General features: G+C 43.6%; 2 protein-coding genes across 3 annotated transcripts; both read right to left on the reverse strand.

Annotated features, from left to right (window-relative positions):
* Window positions 1-271: 271 nt before the first annotated feature.
* On the reverse strand, window positions 272-13,198 carry ctbp1 (C-terminal binding protein 1). 2 transcript variants are annotated; one of them, XM_041047830.1, is made up of 11 exons: window positions 13,121-13,198; window positions 11,977-12,025; window positions 11,588-11,731; window positions 8,252-8,406; window positions 7,884-8,028; window positions 7,570-7,776; window positions 7,064-7,278; window positions 6,214-6,344; window positions 5,980-6,107; window positions 4,390-4,507; window positions 272-4,254 (listed from the first exon to the last, which is right to left on the reverse strand). In XM_041047830.1, exons 3-11 carry the CDS (start codon window positions 11,646-11,648, stop codon window positions 4,068-4,070), a joined length of 1,347 nt encoding a protein of 448 aa, XP_040903764.1. In that variant the 5' UTR covers window positions 11,649-11,731; window positions 11,977-12,025; window positions 13,121-13,198; the 3' UTR covers window positions 272-4,067. The 2 variants fall into 2 exon arrangements, with proteins under 2 accessions (XP_040903764.1, XP_040903765.1); XM_041047831.1 differs by lacking the exons at window positions 11,588-11,731; window positions 11,977-12,025; window positions 13,121-13,198 and adding an exon at window positions 10,568-10,647.
* Window positions 13,199-14,227: 1,029 nt separating this feature from the next.
* On the reverse strand, window positions 14,228-19,214 carry LOC121188210 (protein FAM53C-like). The gene is made up of 5 exons (XM_041047833.1): window positions 19,174-19,214; window positions 16,879-17,128; window positions 16,717-16,777; window positions 15,800-16,635; window positions 14,228-15,224 (listed from the first exon to the last, which is right to left on the reverse strand). The coding sequence occupies exons 2-5, from the start codon at window positions 16,960-16,962 to the stop codon at window positions 14,970-14,972; spliced, it is 1,236 nt and encodes a 411-aa protein (XP_040903767.1). The 5' UTR covers window positions 16,963-17,128; window positions 19,174-19,214; the 3' UTR covers window positions 14,228-14,969.
* Window positions 19,215-19,618: the final 404 nt, after the last annotated feature.

Here is a 19,618-nt window from a genome sequence, read left to right on the forward strand (position 1 = left end):
CCATTCTGGCACCGCATAACCCCTTGTTGCCATATAAAAGAGCTAACAAACTGTGGCAGCAAACAATTTTGTTAATGGCAAAAGCTCCGTAAACATAGCTCCATGTCCTTAAGCTGCTGAGTGTAATCAGCGAGAACACATAATGGCAACTGGCATTCATTGTTGTCAACGCACTGACCACTATGATCGAGCAGAGAAACATTTTCAAATGAAATGACCAAAGTCAGAGTTAAAAGTTCAGTACACAAAATGATTCTTGATACCAGCAGAGAACAATGGAGCAAATGTTTAATTTTTAAGATTTTATTAAAATACGGTGTGGAGTTTACCATCGGAAGTTACCATCACAAACATGATTGTTTCTAATAAAAAAGTAAACAAAACAAAAATAAAGCTTAAGAGCCTAGTTACAGGAGATTTTTTTTTTCATTTTTGTTTTTTTTTCTTTTTGTTTTTGCAGTCTGGTGAAAGAAAAAAAATCAATTCACAATGAGAGTGAGTGGAAAAAAAAATGTTCACATGTTGTAAAAATACATTTCATTTTTAACATTACACACAGTCACTTTCAAACATTCATCCATTCATTCCTTGTTAGATGGTTAGATGTCAGTGCCAAAAGAAAGAAAAACAGGAAAAAAAAAAGTTCAGACCTGTGCACAAAGGGAAAATGAAGGGAGAGCGGTTCCTAAAAACGCAGGAGGCTGTTCTACATTCGGAGGGCGGAAAACTTGGGATGAGGGACACAAGACAGAGGGCGACTGCTGGAGGATATGTGTGCATTTGAACCCTGAGAGAGAAAAAGTGACCGATTCTCACGTAATTTTCTGCTTTTTTTTTTTTTTTTTTTTTTCTTCTTTTGACAGACCACACCAGTGTCCGCTATGCCCTCCCACCCCCAGCCCCACTGGGGCTCTGGCAGCGCTGTGATAGAAGCTTTAAGAGCCCCAAAGTGGTGCTGGGTGGGTGGTGCAATGGCATTCTCACACCCAAGAGTGAAATATCAGCTGTGTTTTTGTGAACATACACAATGTGCTTATTTGTTAGCCTATGCACATACACACTGCTGGGCTGACTACTGAAAATTAGAAGACAAACAAAAACAAAAATATAACATTAATGCATATTAAGAATTCACGCTGCATTTATGTGTTTGCAGAATGGGCTGGAATCTGACTACACAAGGCTAAATGTGGTTCGACACTGAAAAAGAAATGCAACGTGCTGCAGATTTAGGCCTGTCGGGGTGTGAAGAGCTTTTTGCGGAGCGGCCTTGGTTGTGGCCCGTTCTTTTCGACTGGGTGTGTCTCCTGACTTCACCTGCTGTGGTCAACTGTATTAAGGCAGTGAGTGGTTCCATGGCGACTTTCTATAACAGCTACTTCGACAGGGAGAGAATAAGTAAGGCCCAGAGGATATCAGCTGGAAAGGACCGTTGGGATAAGACAAATTATTCCCCCAACAAAAAAAAAAAAAAAAAAAAAAAAAATCACCAGGAGAGGGATCTCTTGTTTTCTCTGAAATGTTTCAGTACAACATGTAGAACACAGACAGCATATCCATAAAAGTGAAATCCTACAATAAAAACAGAATGGTTTTCATAACAGTGCACTGCTGAACTGAAAAAAATATATATATAATCATCATCATCAACAGCAAAATTTAAGATTACTATAATGCTCATAATCCGAACTATGGGGGTTATTTTTTTTAAAAATATATACTCATCACATGACAGAGGAGCCTAGCATCTCAGGACACAGACATGCTCCATGTCTCTCATAGACTCTGGGGGAGGAAACTGTACATCACTGGAAACTGACCACGACAAAAATGGCAACTCGGGTTGAAAACACTCTGAGTGGGAGAAGGCCGGGGAGCGGAGGGAAACAGCAAGATGACACCAAATTTTTTTAAGCCAATAGTATTTCCCCTAGAAAAATTACCTCACATGCACTATAGATAGAGCAGCTTGACAATGAAGGGGGGTCAAAACAAAACAAAACAAAACAGCATCTACTACTACTGTTCTAATAAAAGAGAACTAGCAGACCACAACGACCGCCTTTTGCTTTTTTTTCCTCATTTTTCAATAGCCAGTAAGATGGAGGTCGAAACACGTCAACTACAGTCTGAAGTCTAAGAATGGGAAAGCGCTGTGCTGAATTTTCCACAATGAGGAAATAAAAGGGAAAGAGATACACACTGATTTTGAAGCCTGAGTATTCAGTGACCTATAGTGAACCTACAAAGATTTTGTCAATTTATTTCATGGGGCAATGTTTTTTTTTTTTATTGTATCATTACTGCTACAATTTCACAACCCTTCTGGTAAAGAATAGCAAAGAAGTATCTAGAAAATCTGTACAAAAAATAAAAGGGTATGCACGGTACATTCAATATCTGTTACTGAGGTACTAGAAAGGTGTTCCCTTGACACCAGGGCAACAGCGTTAAAGAGTTACTCCTAGGGACTATTCCTTTGGAAAGACTTATCATAACAGGGTGAGGGAACATACAAACACACACACACACACACACACACACACACAGGCACACACGCACACATACACACCACTGCCATTAATAAAGCCAGCATGCAAGAACACTGTCCCCTTGCTCCTACAGGGAATCTAATCTCTACTGTCCCCTCACACTTAAAGGAATTGGTGGATGCATACTGGTTCATGAGCAGATGTGCAGGGTCGGTCATGACAGTGGGAGAAGAGTGGAGGGTGGGTGGCTGCAGGGGTGGTGGTAGCAGTGATGGTGGTGGGGTGCAGTGAGATCTTTTCAAACAATAAGGCCGTAAGTAGTCGATCCCCAGTCACCCATCGTGTGTTCTGAACGTCGGCAGTGTGTGATCATGTTCTTCATCTCTAAAGCTAACCTGTGACTGTCCCTCTGTTCGACTGAGATGCAGCTCTGGTCTCTGTGCGGTCAGACAGTGCCCTCTGCTGGCGAGACCCCCCTGGCCTGCTGCTGTTTTTTGTGTTTGATACTGTGTGGGCACCATGTGTCGAGACCTCACACGCAGCACTGTGGCTGCTGGCATGAGATAGAAATTCATGCCTAGGTGCTCTCTGATATGATGCTCTGTTCTATTCTGCCATGGCAGAACAAGCAATGAGCGACAAAGCCTGTGTAAATACAGGGACAACTGTCCTAAAAAAAAAACTGCAGCAGTAAAAGGGGTACAAAAGATCTTGGGTAGCATCAAAGTTGAGAGCTGAAGCACATGAGCTGAGCAGATCAAATGTACTTAGACAGTCAGAGAGAGCTTCACACTGACAGCACTATGGACCCCTCTGCTGAGCAAGCTCATGACAGTGCCAGGGGAGGGGGAGGGAGAACTAAGGGCAAAACTGGGATGAGGGGTAGCTAGATGCCTGGTGGGGAGGACAGGATGTACTGTTTGTGATTCTGTCTGGTTTACTTAAGAACACACCCCCTCCATCATAAGAAAGGTGGAGGGGGAGAGAAAAAAAAAGAAACGAAGAAGAGAGCAGTAACATGAGCCATTAATGTACAAAGGGGGGGCTTCAAACTTTCTGCCTCTGTGCCTCTACTGGTCAAAGTCAGAAGAGAACTGCAAGAGGCAGCAGACTGTAAAGCCTAATGTCAGAAATGCTATTTTTTTTTTTTGTTTTTTTTTTTTACAAACAAACATTAACACCTAGAACCACAACAGATCAACTTTCCATTAAAACAACAGCCAACTAAGGAAATAAACCAATCCAATCATTGAATCCTTGAGAACAAAGTTATTGCTGACGTTGTGGGGGAGTGAAGGGAGGAGGGGGGTGGCGGGTGGGTGGGTGGGTGAGATGAGGACTAGGATGGAGGGATGTGTGTGTGTTCTGGAGGGATGTGAGTGGGATGCGGGGTAGCTGTGGACAGGTCACTCCTGGGCTGGTTATGTAATCTGAGAAACAAGACTGTGTAGATCCACATCAGGTCAAACTGGTGCTGCCGATGTACTGGAGGGCCGTGCTGTGTCTGATGCTGAGAAGTGGAGGGTGGGGGTGGTTTCCAGAGGTGACGGAATGTGCTGGCGGCGGCGGGGGGGGCTATTGGTCGGAGGGGATGTCTCTGTCGGCTTCGGCCTTAGTAGGCTGCCCCGGGGAGGGGGTGTGAGGAGGGTGGGAGACGGGGGTGATGCCGTGCGCCAGGGTTCCTGAAACCAGGCTTTCAACCCCTGCGCCTGCTCCAGGGAGACCCCCTGCTGCTGCAACATTAATCAGACTTGGAGGAAATCTGAGAAACAGACAAAAAGCAAAGGAATCATATGACAGTTGATTCTTACTGCCTCCAGATCCATGTTCAGCCTCATGACACCTTTCTGATGTCTAAGCCCTGTCCATTTTCAGCTTCTGCATTCACCCAGTTCACCTGTAAGTGGCTCCATTAAGTTCTGGGTGAACAGTGGCTGCCTCCATGCTGGGCCACTGAGAGGCTGCCATCAGATACTCCTTGTTCACGCAGTTCTTTAGACTGTCAGGGATACGCCCTAGAGCAGGGGGAAAAAAAGACCATTACAATTTTCATTACAGATGATAATGTCAGTTTAACAGCTTGAGCGTAAAAGTGAATCTCTGAAAAACGTACATGAATTTCAGATCTTTGTATTTGGTTTCTCCCCTTTTTGCTTTAATGACAGCCTGCACTCGAGCTGCATGGACACAAGTTTGTGCTAAACCTGATGACCCAGGTTCTCCCACCATGATTTGACAATGTTCCAAAGAGCTTCTTGCGGTGTCACAGAATGCTTGGCTTTCTCAGTCTTCAAGTGTCCCCATAAATGTTCAGTGGGATTGAGGTCAGGTGACTGTGGAGGAAAGTCCATGACAGTCAGGACTCCTTGGTCTTCTTTGGTCTTCAAGTAGTGAGGTGTGTTTGGTCATTATCCTGCTGCAGTATGAATCCTTATCCGCACAGAAGCAAACCAGAGGGTGGAGCATGTCTCTGAAAAACTGAGTGGTACTTCTCCTTGGTCAGGGCGTACTCAGTTCGGTGCAGGTGTCCAACTCCAGAGTAGACAAAACACCCCCAGACTTGAATGTTCCCACCACCATGTTTCACTGTGGGGTTAATACACTGTGGTATCATTCTCTTACATGTTTGTCTCCTTAGAAACTGCTACTTGTCCTCTGAGGCAGAGACACAGCTGTCTTTTGACAGTACTTTTGCTAAATGGAGTACTGCCTTCTGTTTTTTTTTAGCTAATTCTGTATCTGTGGTGAGGTTGGTTTTCTATCTCTCAAGGAACTGAGCTTGATGTATTGATTTTCTGACGGTGTGGTCTCTTTTTGGTCTGCCTGATCGTGCTTTGGATACAACTGATCCAGTTTCTGCAAAGCGTTATTGGGGTTCCATGCACTGCCTCCTTAGAAAGCTTTAGTCCAGCCATGATCTGAGGCTGAGAAAGTTCCTGCATTAGCCACTGAGCCGTAGCGATTTGTCGATCAATACCAAATTAATCAGCAACAATTCTGAAATTTGACTGTTATTTTTCAAGGGAAGGTGGCACTGTTCTGCTGGCTCAAGGTTCTCAAATGTGAAGATCTCATGCTCTTCTTTGTCATATGATAAAGTGAAGTGATTCTTTTAAAATTGGTCAAGTAAAACAAAACATTGGATTACGTCATGCTGAGGTCTGTGAAATTGTAATGTGTGTTTTTCACTATTTTCTTACATTTAATTAAAAAAAAAAAACTGAACCAGAGATCACAGGCTTGAGCACATGAAGCACAGGTTCATCAATATGCACACAGAAATCTTGAATTTTTTTTTTATTTTGTATGATAAATGTGGTTGTTATGGGATCATCTCCTAATCTCTAAAGCCCCTTTCATCCATGCACCCAATTCTTTTAATTGCTTTGGCCACAGAAAAATCTAAATGTCTGTATCTGTTCTAATCGTTTTATTTCAGTGAAACAACAGGCTTGCTCGTGTTAAATGAAAAGTGTATGTGCCTTACCAGTGATGGCGCGGCGCACCTCCCTGGCTGCCTCCTCGCGAGCCTCCACAGAAGCCTGCTCACTGTACCAGGATGTGTGTGGGGTACAGATCAGGTTGGGTGCATCCTTCAGAGGGCCTGTTGAAAAACTGTTAAGAATGGGAGAAGTTGTTACAGAGAGGAGTGATGACGTTGTGTTATCATGCACTCTGTGGGCATAAATGGGCCAGTGTGGCCCTGGTGTATGACAGATACCTGAAGGGTTCTGTCTCGTGGACGTCCAGGGCGGCCCCTCGTATCCGGCCCTCTTTCAGGGCCTGAGCCAATGCTTTCTCGTCAACCAGGCCCCCTCTTGATGTGTTCACCAGGAAAGCACCCTGACGCATCTGTACCAAGAGTTATCAGAAGTAAGTTTAAACTTTGTGGAGCAGACAAGGCCAGAAAACGCTGAAGCTTTCAACCTAACGCAAAATGCAACACAAACGGCAACATCATTTGGCACAAATACATTTTACTCTTATTCTTCCAATCTATAATACAGACTGTCCAACAATGTGGGAGCACAACTAATTATGCCATTATTTAATCTATTAAGCAAAAGGACCAACGAGCTAAAGAAGAAATAATAATGTGGTATTTACGTTATTTCTATCATAGATACTACAGCTAATGCAGCTAAACCTCAGAGGGAGTAAACACCTTTTTTTCCTCACAAACAGCAAGAGGAACAAAACAAGGCAGACCTGGATGTGCAGATGTGAACCCAGGGGGGGAGAAAAAAAGATTCAAAATGACTGATATGAATGAATGATGAATAAACAATTTGATAAATGAATCATGATACAGCACATTTTAATAAAATTGAACACCAGCCCACACTGATGCAACACAATGTTCAGAGAAATCTGACAATAACATTCAGTTCTGTTTAATCTCATCTAATGACAACATACAGCAACTGAACCAACCTAATGCAAGTGCACATTAATTAGATGCTTTTTCAAAACACTTAAAAATGTGAGGAGGATGGAAAAATGCCTGTTAATGGGAAGCTAAACATGAGACAAAGTTTGTGTTTTGCATGTTCAGAGTGCGTCCTACACACCTGTTTGATGGTGAAGTCGTTAATGAGGTGGTGGTTGTGCTCGTTGAGGCTGCAGTGCAGGGATACACAGTCCGAGTGGATGAGCAGGTCCTGCAGGGTGGCCATGCGCTGCAGGCCTAGTGAACGCTCCACGCCATCGGGCAGGTAGGGGTCATAGAAGATCACGCCAAAACCAAAAGCCTTGGCCCGTAGAGCCACCGCTTGGCCAACACGCCCTGCAACACAAAGAGAAATGCTACAGTTATTAAAAGCCACTGCTGTGCTCTTGTTGGAACCAAAATAGAAATCATAAATACCAAACATGTCCTACAGCATACTGTTTGTCTGACCCATCAACTGTCAGTTTGGATTAAACAGATCCCCGTAAGTACATCAGCACCAAATAAATTGTGTTTAATTATAACTTAAAAAGACAAATACTATCTTAGATTTAAGGCACTGATGGAATATGTAGCAATAATGCTCCCTAACTAATCTAGCCACCCCTGACAACGCTCTTCACTCACCCAAACCAATAATGCCAAGCGTCTCGCCACGGATACGAGCAGCACCGCCAGCCACCTCCCGGATCTGCTCCACACTAGAGGCACGGGTTCCCTCCCTGAGGGCCTGGTGCATCCAGGTGACTCGCCTGTACAGGTTGAGGATCAGACATAGCGAAGTGTCGGCTGTCTCCTCCACCGAGGCTGCTGGCACGTTACAGACAGCAATGCCTGCGTGGATGGGAGAAAAAGACAAGAAAAGACGAGCATCAATGACAACATAACCAGTCATGGGGAATACTGTGAACAACCTTGTGCGTTGTCCTGGGTTAGCTCACCTAGCTCAGCAGCTGCTTTGATGTCGACATTGTCGAAGCCTGAGCCAATCCTGACAATTACGCGTAGGCCTTTGAACTTTTCCAAGTCATCTCTGGACAGAGTGATGGTGTGGTACAGCAGGGCGGCCACTGCCTCATTTAGCACCTGCGGAAGACAAATGCATTATAAACAATTTGAATATTCATCTCCAAAAACTGCACTAAATATTCAAATTTTACACCACTTAAACAAGGGGAAATTAAAGCCACACAGTTTGGCTAAATATTAGTCATTAATTGAGAAGGCAATGAATTTTTGGGTACGGTGCAGATGCTGATTGCTTTTTGTGATTACAGTGTGGATGCGTGTGTCTGTCTGTGTCTCCTACCTTCTCGTGAATCTCTTGTGTGGACTGGGCATCGCAGAAGGCCACTGTGGCCACATCTTTGAGGATGGGCATTTCCACAGTGCAGTCGCGCCCATCCAGCAGGGCCACCAGGGGCCGCGGGTGCATTGGCCCGTTCAGGATGGGGGGTCGGATACCTGAGTCCAGAAGGAAGAAAACAATGTTTGTTGTTGCATGTGACCAATAAATAAAACACTTAAATGTTTATTGACGATTATAAATCCAGGACAAATAATGCTTAAAAATGTGAAAAAAATGAAAACTTGAAAGCTCTCTCTTATAGGTTTTCATCTCATTCTTACAACACTGACACAGCTTGTGGATGACACTTGGTGTACACAGCACAGCCACCAGCCACTTGTATTTCAAAACCACTAAGGTTAACATGGACGTTAGTGACTCAACAGTCTGCATTTTCCATGTCTGGACTACCCGACGTGATGCAAGTCATCATACCCTCACACAAAATCCCCCTCCACGCATGACTAAAGTTAACGGGGCAAACTGCCACACTCCTTAGACAATAATAACTCAGACTTTTATGACTCTCTTCCAACGCATCCACCTCCATCTGCACCCTAAGGACACTACTGGGATATGTGGTGTGTATGTGTATGTTCCCACAGAAGCGATGTGTTCTTTGGTTACAAAAGTAATGTGTAACTAAATCTGTGATGGGGCATGGAGAGCATCCAGCATCCTGGCCTATTTGGTATTGAACTCCAGCTCTGCTTAGGAATGTGTGGAACCAATATACACCGCCAAGTCTTCATCAATTCATCTCTACTCCACTCAGAATGTTACTTTCTGGTTAATGAAGTACAGCATGTGTGATGAAGTGTTAATTCTGGGAACTTGACCTGCCTACTGTATGAGCAGAGCACACACAGGGACGGGGGGGGGGGGGGGGGGGCTGGGATGGGAGGGGGAGAGGTGATGGAGTGTGGCGGCTGGGGGGAGGGCTGGAGAAAACTGCGGGGTCTCGGAGGTGGTGGGGTGGGGGTTCATGAGGGGGTCTGAGTCATGACCTAAATTCTCCTGTCTGTAAGAGTCCCTCCTTCCTATTTGTCTGGCTTTACCCCTTTCTGCAGACACATAAACACACACACATACACACAAACTCCTTTCTGGCAAAAATCTGCACATTTGGCTCAAATGCACCACAGTCATTTACCATTCTACCAACAAAGGAAAAGCTGCAATTCAAAAATACACCAATGCCAGGAATAAATTCCACATCTCTGCCAGCACATCACTGTTAAATTAGGGTAAATAAAAAAAAAGAAAGAAATTAACACTAAAGCTATATTAATGTTGCTTTTTTTACACCTCCCCCTCTTTCTTCTCAGCAATTCTTGGCTTAGACTAACCCCACACATGCACCAGTATACACTATCTTGTCCCCGCTGTGTGACAGGTGTGTGTGTGTGTCTCCAGGGGTGGGGGAGTGTCTCTAGCTGGAACATTTACTTGGACAGAGGGCAGGAGGTAATGGTGAGACTGCAAAGGAGCGAAGGGAACTGGTAACCGACGGTGGAAAACAAATATTTGCGAACACTTCCTTTGACGTCTGACCATTTCCCAACGCAAGCATTAAATGCAGACAGGCTAAAACTGAAAGAAAAACATACAGCGTGCTACTCTTATAAAAATGTACAATCTACTGTGCTTGGTTTAGCAGTGTGATTTACATTCACTGCAAATGGCCCAAGAATGCTAACAGGCCTACTGCAACACGCTGAAAGCACAAAGAGATTCTTACTATGTTTAAAAAAAAAAACAAAAACCCAAAGGAGTTCATCACAAAGACCCTCTCTGAAAAAGCAGTTCTGGAAATGTACAAGTAGGCCTACACACAGAGTAATTTGAGTAAAGGACACTGGCATACCCGAGGCCTACGAAGCAGAAGCATGGCCGCACACACAATACAATTCATTCAGTGATTCATTCATTCTCCCCCCTCTCCCTTTCTTTCCCCTCATTCCCTCCTCCTCTTCTCTCTCCCTCTGGCCGCAGTTGGAGGAGTAAGAGGTGAGGGGGGAGGGGCAGCAAACGATGATAATGCAGCAAGCAGCGGTACTCCACCCAGACGCAGCTAGACACACACACACACACACACACTTGGTTATTCAGTTCCTTCTTAACGCCTGCGACAACACCAGTACGTTCTGAACATAAAAGGGAAACTGCACAAACATAGCTGCACCACACCCAATCCTTAAACAACCCCCCCCGCAACAATTCACAAATTTCAAAAACACATGCTAAAATAGAAAACACATGAGCACCGGGCCTAACCTTGCATTATGAAGTCTGTCAGCCTGTCTTCCTCTCTCTCTCCCTCTCTTGCCTTGCTCTCCCTCTATCGCTCTTTTTTTTCTCCCTCTCTCTTTCTCTCTCTCTCTCTCTCTTGTCAGCCTGCTCTTGGCTGGCTGGATCCCAGCTGTCATCCACGCCCAGCCCCTCCCCCACGACCAGCCTCCAATCACATGCAGTTCCATTGAGGGCCAGCCAACCAGCACTAACCTCATTAGCATAGCCGAGGCTGAGGCCGAGGGCGGTTTGTGCTGTTGTCGTTTTTTAAAGTGACAGCTGGCCCATTTCCCTGGCCCACGACCCTTCACCTTGTCCTCTCCCTCTCACCCCTCTCCTCAGACACTTGCAGACTGTTCCCTCCATTTTAGTGCACCATTATGTCTGATCTCCATCATCTACTCTCCATTCTACTCCAGCTCAAAATACTGTCTCTTCTAGAAATCTGCAGTGTACTGGCCATGACTGCATATGCTAGTAGCAATATAAAAAAGGTTTACTTGTTATCTTCAAAATGAAAGACACTGCAAGGTTTCCATTTGTACCTTCCCTACCAACATATCAAATTTAACTAAAAATCGAAAGATTTACAAACAGTAATCTCCTCCACGCCCAAATTCACTGAGAGGAAATATGACATACAATAAGGGTTAGCATTTTAATCAGAAATTTGGCATTTCTACTCCAAGTGAAGAAAACCACAGACAAGTGTATTAACCAATAGCACTTCTTTGATCAACCTTGATTGAACCAGATTCAAAGGCTCCAGAAGTGCTCTGGTTTTCACATGTGGACACAACATAAAGCATTTAGCTTTTGTAATCAGGTATGAAAGATTATCTTTCATTACTAAGTCTTAACAATACGACTTATATGGGCATGATAGAATGAGTATAATAAAATAAAGATTTAATACTTAACATCAGAGTTTCAAAATACATCTCATAAACACAAGCTCCGACATATTTTATTTTACTTTGAATATGAGTATTTATGAAATCTCACCCTCACAAATGCGGTCAAGTCTCTGCCGCTTGACCTGTTTGTGTTTGTCCATCAGCGCCATAGACCAAGCAGTCTGAACCTGGGACAGAGGAGAACAGATCCAAGTGCTATGGAGCCCCTTTAGTGATGTCCTCTAAGATTCACCTGAACACAAAGGAGGAAAGGTCAGTAAAGAAAATTAAGGCATGTGGCTTACCTGGCATAAAAATGTGGTATACTCGTGGACCAATTAAAACAAGGATATGATGACCAAAAAAATTGGAAAAATTCAAACTGAGCCATAACCATTCACTCATCACTGGAAACAGACTAAGTTAATCAAATTAAACTCAGAGCAATTCATCATAGTGGGTTATTTCTACAGTGACAAACTGCTGACAAAGACTCACCTGGAGAACAGTGTTCCTTGTGCCAGTCAGGTAGACAACTTAGTTTACACTGTAAACAGAGAAAAAAAGAATACTGGCCTTAGATATGATAATGTCAGTTAGTATCACAGTGGGTGGTTGGTTAAAAGAACAATAACTCCATGTCACCAGCACTGGCAAGGATTCATATACAAGAGTAAATAAAATGTGCATCCCCGGTGACAAACGTGTTTTGATAAAAGTAATCTGTGCTCGTAACTTGTTCAAAACTGGCTAATACTCGGTCACCTTAAACTTACAGGTTTTTTTGCTGTTTAACCTGTAACGGCTGCTACTCACGGTTTCCAACTTCGAGATCAAGTGTAACTTTGGCTTGCAAAAACACAACCACTTGTACGCAAAAGTTAATGTTATCCGTTTGACTGTAACGACATCTTCACTTGGAAACACCTCACAGTCCCTCATTAGCAGCCAAGTTACCGTTAACTAACTAGCCTGCTAGGTGCTAGCTAAACCTTTTCTCCGCTATCGAGAAAAACCGGGGCTCCCGCAATGAATGGGGAGCATTTATCTGTTCCATGCAAATACCGCAGTTATTTAGTTCATATTTTGTGACAAACCCAACATAGTTTGTCTGTTCGTTCTGAGGTAGTTCAGATAACATTAACTTCTGAATTGCGATCTGAGCTAACGCTAACTAAATACATAGCACAGCGGCTAGCTAGCCGACGTTGGCTAGCTAACACAAACACAAACATTTGAGTACTTTAAGTGGCTAATATTTTAATGAAACTGCGAATTCTTGCTAACTCTCGAACATACACGGCATTCGGTGTTAATTAGCTGCCACTAACTTGTGAAGTGTGTCAAAAGAAACCACCTGCATAGCTACACATATCAGGCGTTTGCAGCGTTGCTAACGTTAGCTAGCCAGCGCCGTTAACTAGCGTGCCGCTGAGTGTGTGGGAGAGATGCAGGCGGAGGGGGAGCCCATTTCGTCCGATTTGTTATCAGCGAGTGGCGCTACAATGTGAAATATCTGATCCAGAAGCTGAAAAAAATGATTAATTCTACAGGGAAAGGTGAATCGCCCACATGACTGAATTCAAGCAGGACTACTTTGAAACCCAGTGACCGAATCTTGCAAAAATTGTCAATTATTTACCCCGAATAAACTCTTTCAAGAGTGCTGAGATAGTGTGCGTGCGTCGGTGGTGTTCCCTCTCTCCCGATCGCCATGAAATTAGACAAAAGAGGAAGTGGCTTGTTGGTGGGGGGGTCAGACGGTCTGCGAAAAAGCGTCGCTGGCCAGGAAGGAGCGCCCTCACCTTCCACGGCGGAACGGCTATCTTCGCCTTTAAAGACATGTAAGACTCTTTCAGTTGTTACAAGCCTGCTTGTAAAGTAATCAAAAGCTGCTCTAGTGTGTTTTAACTTAACCCACTGTTGAATAGTTTCAAAGCTCCAAACACTCATTCACTTTCCTGTTACACCTATAATTCAGGTTAATTTAGTTGGTGCGAAATGTTTTTTTTCCTTCCTCAAACAGAAAATGTAGTTGTTTATGCATAAACACTTGCTGTTGATGTCAGAATGAACTAAATATTACACATTTCTAAGAAAAAAAATCACTTTAATACTGAAATCAACCACTAGAGGTCACACAGTAATCTAATAAACTACTGCCCCCGATTTACTTTCTATTTGACTACAGGCTGTATAAATTAATTCTGAATGGAAGACAAGACAGATTTTGGAAAAAAATATCATTCTCTATTAAATTTTATTTGTACATAAATTGTGCAACAGGAATATTTCCATCTGAAAACACATGAAAAATCATTTCTGAAAGGCCACCAAATCATTTGCATCACTACCATCTTTGTCATGTACACTCATAGAATTGGCTCGACATGTGTACTCACTCTAACCGCTGTACAGTACATTTCATTGTGCCCTATGAAGTCCAGCTGCAGCATCGATTCAGTTATTCAACTGACTATTATAGTGCATGTGCCACCTGTTCAAAAATATCTTAATCAGCGCAAATGAAGATTGCAAAAATGTCTGGCTGTGAAAAGAAGACCAGAGCACCAAGAACTCTGTATGTTAAGCTTAAGGCATGGTCAGTTTACAGTATCATCAGTATGACTGCTGAAAAAGTGTGTTAATGTCCAAGCAATTGAGAAAACTCCAAAAAGAAAAGAATAGATGCACAAAAAGGGAGAGCTATCCTTTCTTCTATCACAAGAAAAGCTTCCCTTTGATGGTGTAGAGTTGCTCCAAAAGGACAAGCTAAATCAATGACAGAACAGCAGTAAACATAGATGTTTGTTTTTTTTTTGTTTTTTTTTTAGGGTTTGTGAGGGATTTAAGGAACTGCAGCAAAATCTTGGAATGTATCCTGTTCAATATACAGGAGAATGTTTACATATAGATAGTATTCTTATTTTTTTTTTGGGCTACCCGCATATTTTGTCCTACATATGGCAACATTATGTCCACCTTTACCAGCTCATCTACACTCATATCCAGATTCAGAGACCCACTGAGGAACGCTTATCTACTCTATCCCGTTAACTTTTGCCTCAGTCACATATGAGGAAATATTAAGAATATTCTGCTAACTGCAGTATATAGTGTTCTTTGATAAGGATATCAAGATGCATACCAATGGTTAATGCTAATTAAGACTTGTATCAATATGAAATACCCAAAAGTCTGTGCATGAAGACTTGCTTATTTGCTCATGCACATTTCCCTATGGTGTGTTGAATAGGCAGGCACTGACATTTTTGTGAAATGTTGAACAGTGAACTAGCTCAAGTGTTACAATCATAACATTGTAATTTGATATTTGATAACCCTAATTGCTTGGTTTTTGATTACAAACTCTGGACGCCTTAGGAGGGCAGCAGGTTCCCAAGGATTCTGCCAGAAAAGCACACAAAGCCTACTGGTGTGCTTAACATGGTTATGAATGCAGTGATCATGTTGGGAGCACCAACAACTAGTCAGTTTTCTTCTATAAGATTCAAGTCCAGTTCGGTGCAGTCTCTTTCAAAAACAATCTTTTGTCCTCCATCTATTACAGTCCTGTTTCTTTTATCTTCTTCCCCCTCGTCTTCTTCTTCACTTTCACTTAGTGGCCCAATGCTGGCTCGTCCCAGGAACTCAGCAGGGGAGAAGGCTGAGCGCTGCTCTGCCTGGGAAGACACTGGAACTATGCAGCCATCTGTACCACACACTGGGCTCTCGCGATTACCAATCTACACAGGAGAAAGAAAGGTCATGAGTATCACGTGACAACAGTTCTACCACTAAAAATGTGGCAAAACACCTCCCTAAAATGTGGTCCAGTCTCATTTTTGATGCACAAATTACCAGCTTCAAATACACATACACAAAAACAATAAAATAAAAGTGGTGTAGTGATGACTTTCCGGAAGCCTGCATGGATGGCAGTGCCCATTTCTTTGGTTAAGAATGGATTCATTGGGTTGATGGGCTTACAAAAAAAGGCCCACATTGTCAGAATAAGTCTGAAGGGTTTAAGAATTCTGCCTGATCAGCCTTTATTAATTTCTTCTTATATCAAGGCAAAGTGTTTAGTTAGTTTTTCTTTATTTACATATTGCAACCACAGAAACCTGAGACACAAGTCTCATTATGTATGGGTCAAACTCTGGTTGGAACTTGCCCTCTAAGCTCCAGACAAAAACACTGGGCACTAGTGAACCCAGGTCTGCCAGATGCTTACTGATAACAGCAACTACATGTATCTCAGTACATGCATCAATATAAACAGCAACTACCTACCAGGCCATTGGACTTTCTTGCTCACCTGTGTCATCTTGCTGAAGTCAAGGCCTGGCCTGGGGTAAGGAAGAACATCTGGATCATGGCGCCTCTTCAAGCGAGGTTTGCGCATGTCGCAGGGCTGTGAGTGGCATCGTGGCAGCGCTGGATGCAGGTCGCGCCTAGAGGAGGATGGTGTGCTGCAGGCTGAAGTGGGAGACGGAGACAGGGCTGGTTGCTCCATGCCAGAACAGCCATATGTCAGAGCAGAAGCAGGGCAGGGCTGGGGGGGCAGGAGCACCACAGAGGTGTCCTGAATGTGCACAGGGGAGAGGGAGAAGCGTCGCTGCAGCACTGAGTGAGAAATCAGGGGGGCCGGTGAAGAGGAGCAGGATGAAGGAGTAGCAAAGGAGGCAGAACAGGCTCCTTTCAGTGTGTCACAGGGGTCCCATGGGAAGCTCCATGGTAGTGGGGAGTCAGAGGACAGTGCTAAGCTAAAGAAGGTAGGGCTAGAGGATGAGTGTAGGGAGGAGGAGGTGAAAGAGGAACTGGGACCACAAAGTGGCAAAGAGCTGGCTCCAGAGCCTGAACTAGATGCTCCTCCACTTTGGCAGCCACGTTTGACCGGGGTCCAAACCTTTGATGCACTAGGATGCCAGGTGGAGCGGCACCGAGACAGGTCTTCCGGAACAGAAAGCGACCGACAGTGGCGTTTTGGGGGTGGTGGTGGAGGTGAGCTTTGGAAAGCCTCGTCTGTGAAGGAGACCTCCATTCTCTGGAGACGTTCTCCAGAATGGGAAGGCCGAGGCCATAAGGAGTCGAGTCCACAGGAATCATCCAGAAGGTTGGCTCTGGATGACGGGTGTGTTGCTGAGCTGGTCTCTGAAAGTGCCAAAAGACAGATATGAGACAGATTTCCCCACCGATAGGTTGCAAATGCAGCACTTAATTCAATGAACTTACCTTGTCTTGATCTGCATGCACTCCACGAGACAGTGGGACTGGAGCCCACTGCAGGTAATGACTGAAACAGAAACAATTTAAAATACGTTCAGATATTCAGGCAAATCAAAGAAAACGAGCGTTTTTAAAAGGGACAAGATTTTAGTTTTGTGTCCAACTTACCACATTCACATTGAATGAGAAAGCCTTGTGATAAGGCTCTTCCAGACTTTGCTTACGGAGCTGCTCTGTGATAAGCGTCACCATAATTGTAGCTATGATCCCGGGATAGACATGGATAATGAGGAGATTTACTGAGGGCAGTGGAAATTTTATTAGTCAGAATCCTGGCGTGGTTTGTGGTGTCCCCTCCACACCTCAACCAGCCAGACTGACCTGCTTGCTCACTATGCCACCATCATCTTTATGCCACCTAGAGGGACAGATGAGAAGGGATCTGTGTCAAACAATGTCAACAATTAACCGAAACTAGTCACACAAACACTGAAGACAAAGCACTTCACTGAGCAGAGGCTTATAAATTTGCCAGACAGATCCATCAGGCCTTAATAGAAGTGTAAAGACTGCTAATGGGGACTTTCCTCCAACATGGTATAATGGTTATTGTGTGGAGAAGCTCACAGAGAGTGGAACAGAAAGGCTGAATAAATATGATCCAAGTATTGGCTACGTTTTTCTACATGAAACGTGCTGCCTCACTCACACATGAAAGGCAGAGGCAGAAGTTCATGTTCACAAAAGGCAGAGAGAACCCACATGGATGTGAACAGACCCAGAACAAAGAAACACTTCACATTCCATCACGCACAGTGAACATGGCCACTTCTTGTTGGGACTACAAACGTGAACTAGGGTAATTTCAAGAAAAAGCAGGGTATGTCCCAAGTGAAAACCTCAGGGGTAATACCACAGCAATCAAAGTGATATGGGTCCAATAAACACAAATGACAAGAGTTGTGAACTGTGAAGAGAATGGAAGGGGGAGGGAGAGTCAAAAAGGGAAAGGATGGGGGAAGTGTGTGAAAAATGAATGGGGATAGGGGTTGGAAGCATGCCATGGTATCTTTGCAAGGGGGACAAAAGAACAGTGACCAGGTCTCAAGGGCTTATATTACCACGGTGAAGCCAAAATGGTGTGATGCATAGAGCAGAGGACCACAACACAGCCTGCGGGTCCATTTTATTAACACACATTCCTCAGACATTTTCATTGTATGCTAATAGCACAAAGTTACGTTTTCAAGATCTAATGGTTACTGATCTCACAAACATCTCTGAAGATTAACCTGCACTGGCCCATATAGGGAATCCCAGGAAACATTTGCATGCTTTAAAATGTACATCTCAAATTGAAACTAAAACAGAGAGACAACATTTTATCTCTGTCCCCTGTATTAACATATAACATGGCCTTTAAACCTTTGGACTTCTCTTTAGAAGTGCAGAGCACCAAAGAGTTACATGCATACATTTACAACAGACCAGGCATTAACTGCATCAACTTCAAATTATTAAACTTTGTCAGATGTGGCTTCCTGGGCCTTCCTCCTTGTGGCGAACATGGTGCTACACTGTTAGCCTAGTTTCACATGCCAAAGGACAAGCTACTTCACCGGTACAGGGACACAGGCTGAACCTCATCATGTGGCAGCAGCCACTAATAAAAGGAGCTCTGCGCCCAGCAGTATGACTCCATTTGCTCCGAAACAGCCAAGAGCAATGCTGTCAACCACCAGATGATTTGAAAAATTTTCATCACTATTCAATCTGACCTAGAAACTTTAATGTTGATGTTATTGTAACAGTTAATGATATTATATTCTTAAAACGATGACACGCGTCTAGCACAAAATACTACTGATTAAGGCTGTTAGTAAGGTTAGTTCTGTTTTCTGACTTTTCCGTCTTTATAAACATGCAAACCAACAATTAAGTTTAAGTCTGTGTTACGCAGCTTGCCCTCGTCGAGAAGAAGAAAAAACACCACACCGTTGGATCTGCAGATTAAAAATCTATAACGTTATCTCCAGCGTTAGCTACAGGACATCTGTTTGTCATTGGCCGTGGTGGACTTCTTAACATGAGGCTAGGTTTGCTGGCTAAATCGGATAGCGGCTTTAGCTGGTGGGCAAAGTATATAGTAAGCTAGCTCAGCGACACGATGCAGCCCGCGGAGCACCAAGTTATTAGCCGGTTCTGTTAGCTAGCTGATAGGATAACAAGTGCCCTAACTAACGTTACTTGCATTAGTTTGCTTACATTCGGTCTGTCTGCAACCGGGCAATAGCTTGTCATTGCACCCAGTTGTAGGCACAACTCGTTAAAATACAATATGAAAAAGGGCGATAAGAAATTTAAAGGCTGAGCCGATAATGGACATCTAAATTAGTTGTAGCGTTAGCTTGGTTGCGCAGCCTGTTTGCACGCTAGCATGCTACAGCTGTCCTGATGTATTACCTGCATTCAGTGTTTCCTTAGCAACCGAAGCTGCACACAGCGAACCGGACAGAGCGCAGCTCAGCGGAGTATTTATAGCCTTTGGACGATACCAATACAGATGTATTTTTTTTTATACACGGTCTCAAAAATAGCAATTGGAGGGAAACCCACAACAATTATATAGCGGATAGTTTTTCAATATGACTTTTATTTATGTGTTTCCAACTGAAACAAAAAAATAGCAACATAAGTTAATGTTATTTTGTACGTCTCTGTCCCATTAACAGCCCCACAGTTAGATCCTTCTAAATAAAGTGACCGCATCAAATCAAAAATGACAAAACAATGTCTTAGAGACACGTAAACGCTGTTTTTCTCTTATTTACGTAGAACAATATAATGCCCACGTAATTTTAATAGTCTACATATATCTGCAATTTGAAAAAAACCTCTACAGCAGAAT

The sequence above is a fragment of the Toxotes jaculatrix genome, chromosome 10 (assembly GCF_017976425.1).
Source record: "Toxotes jaculatrix isolate fToxJac2 chromosome 10, fToxJac2.pri, whole genome shotgun sequence".
NCBI classification, from domain to species: domain Eukaryota; kingdom Metazoa; phylum Chordata; class Actinopteri; family Toxotidae; genus Toxotes; species Toxotes jaculatrix.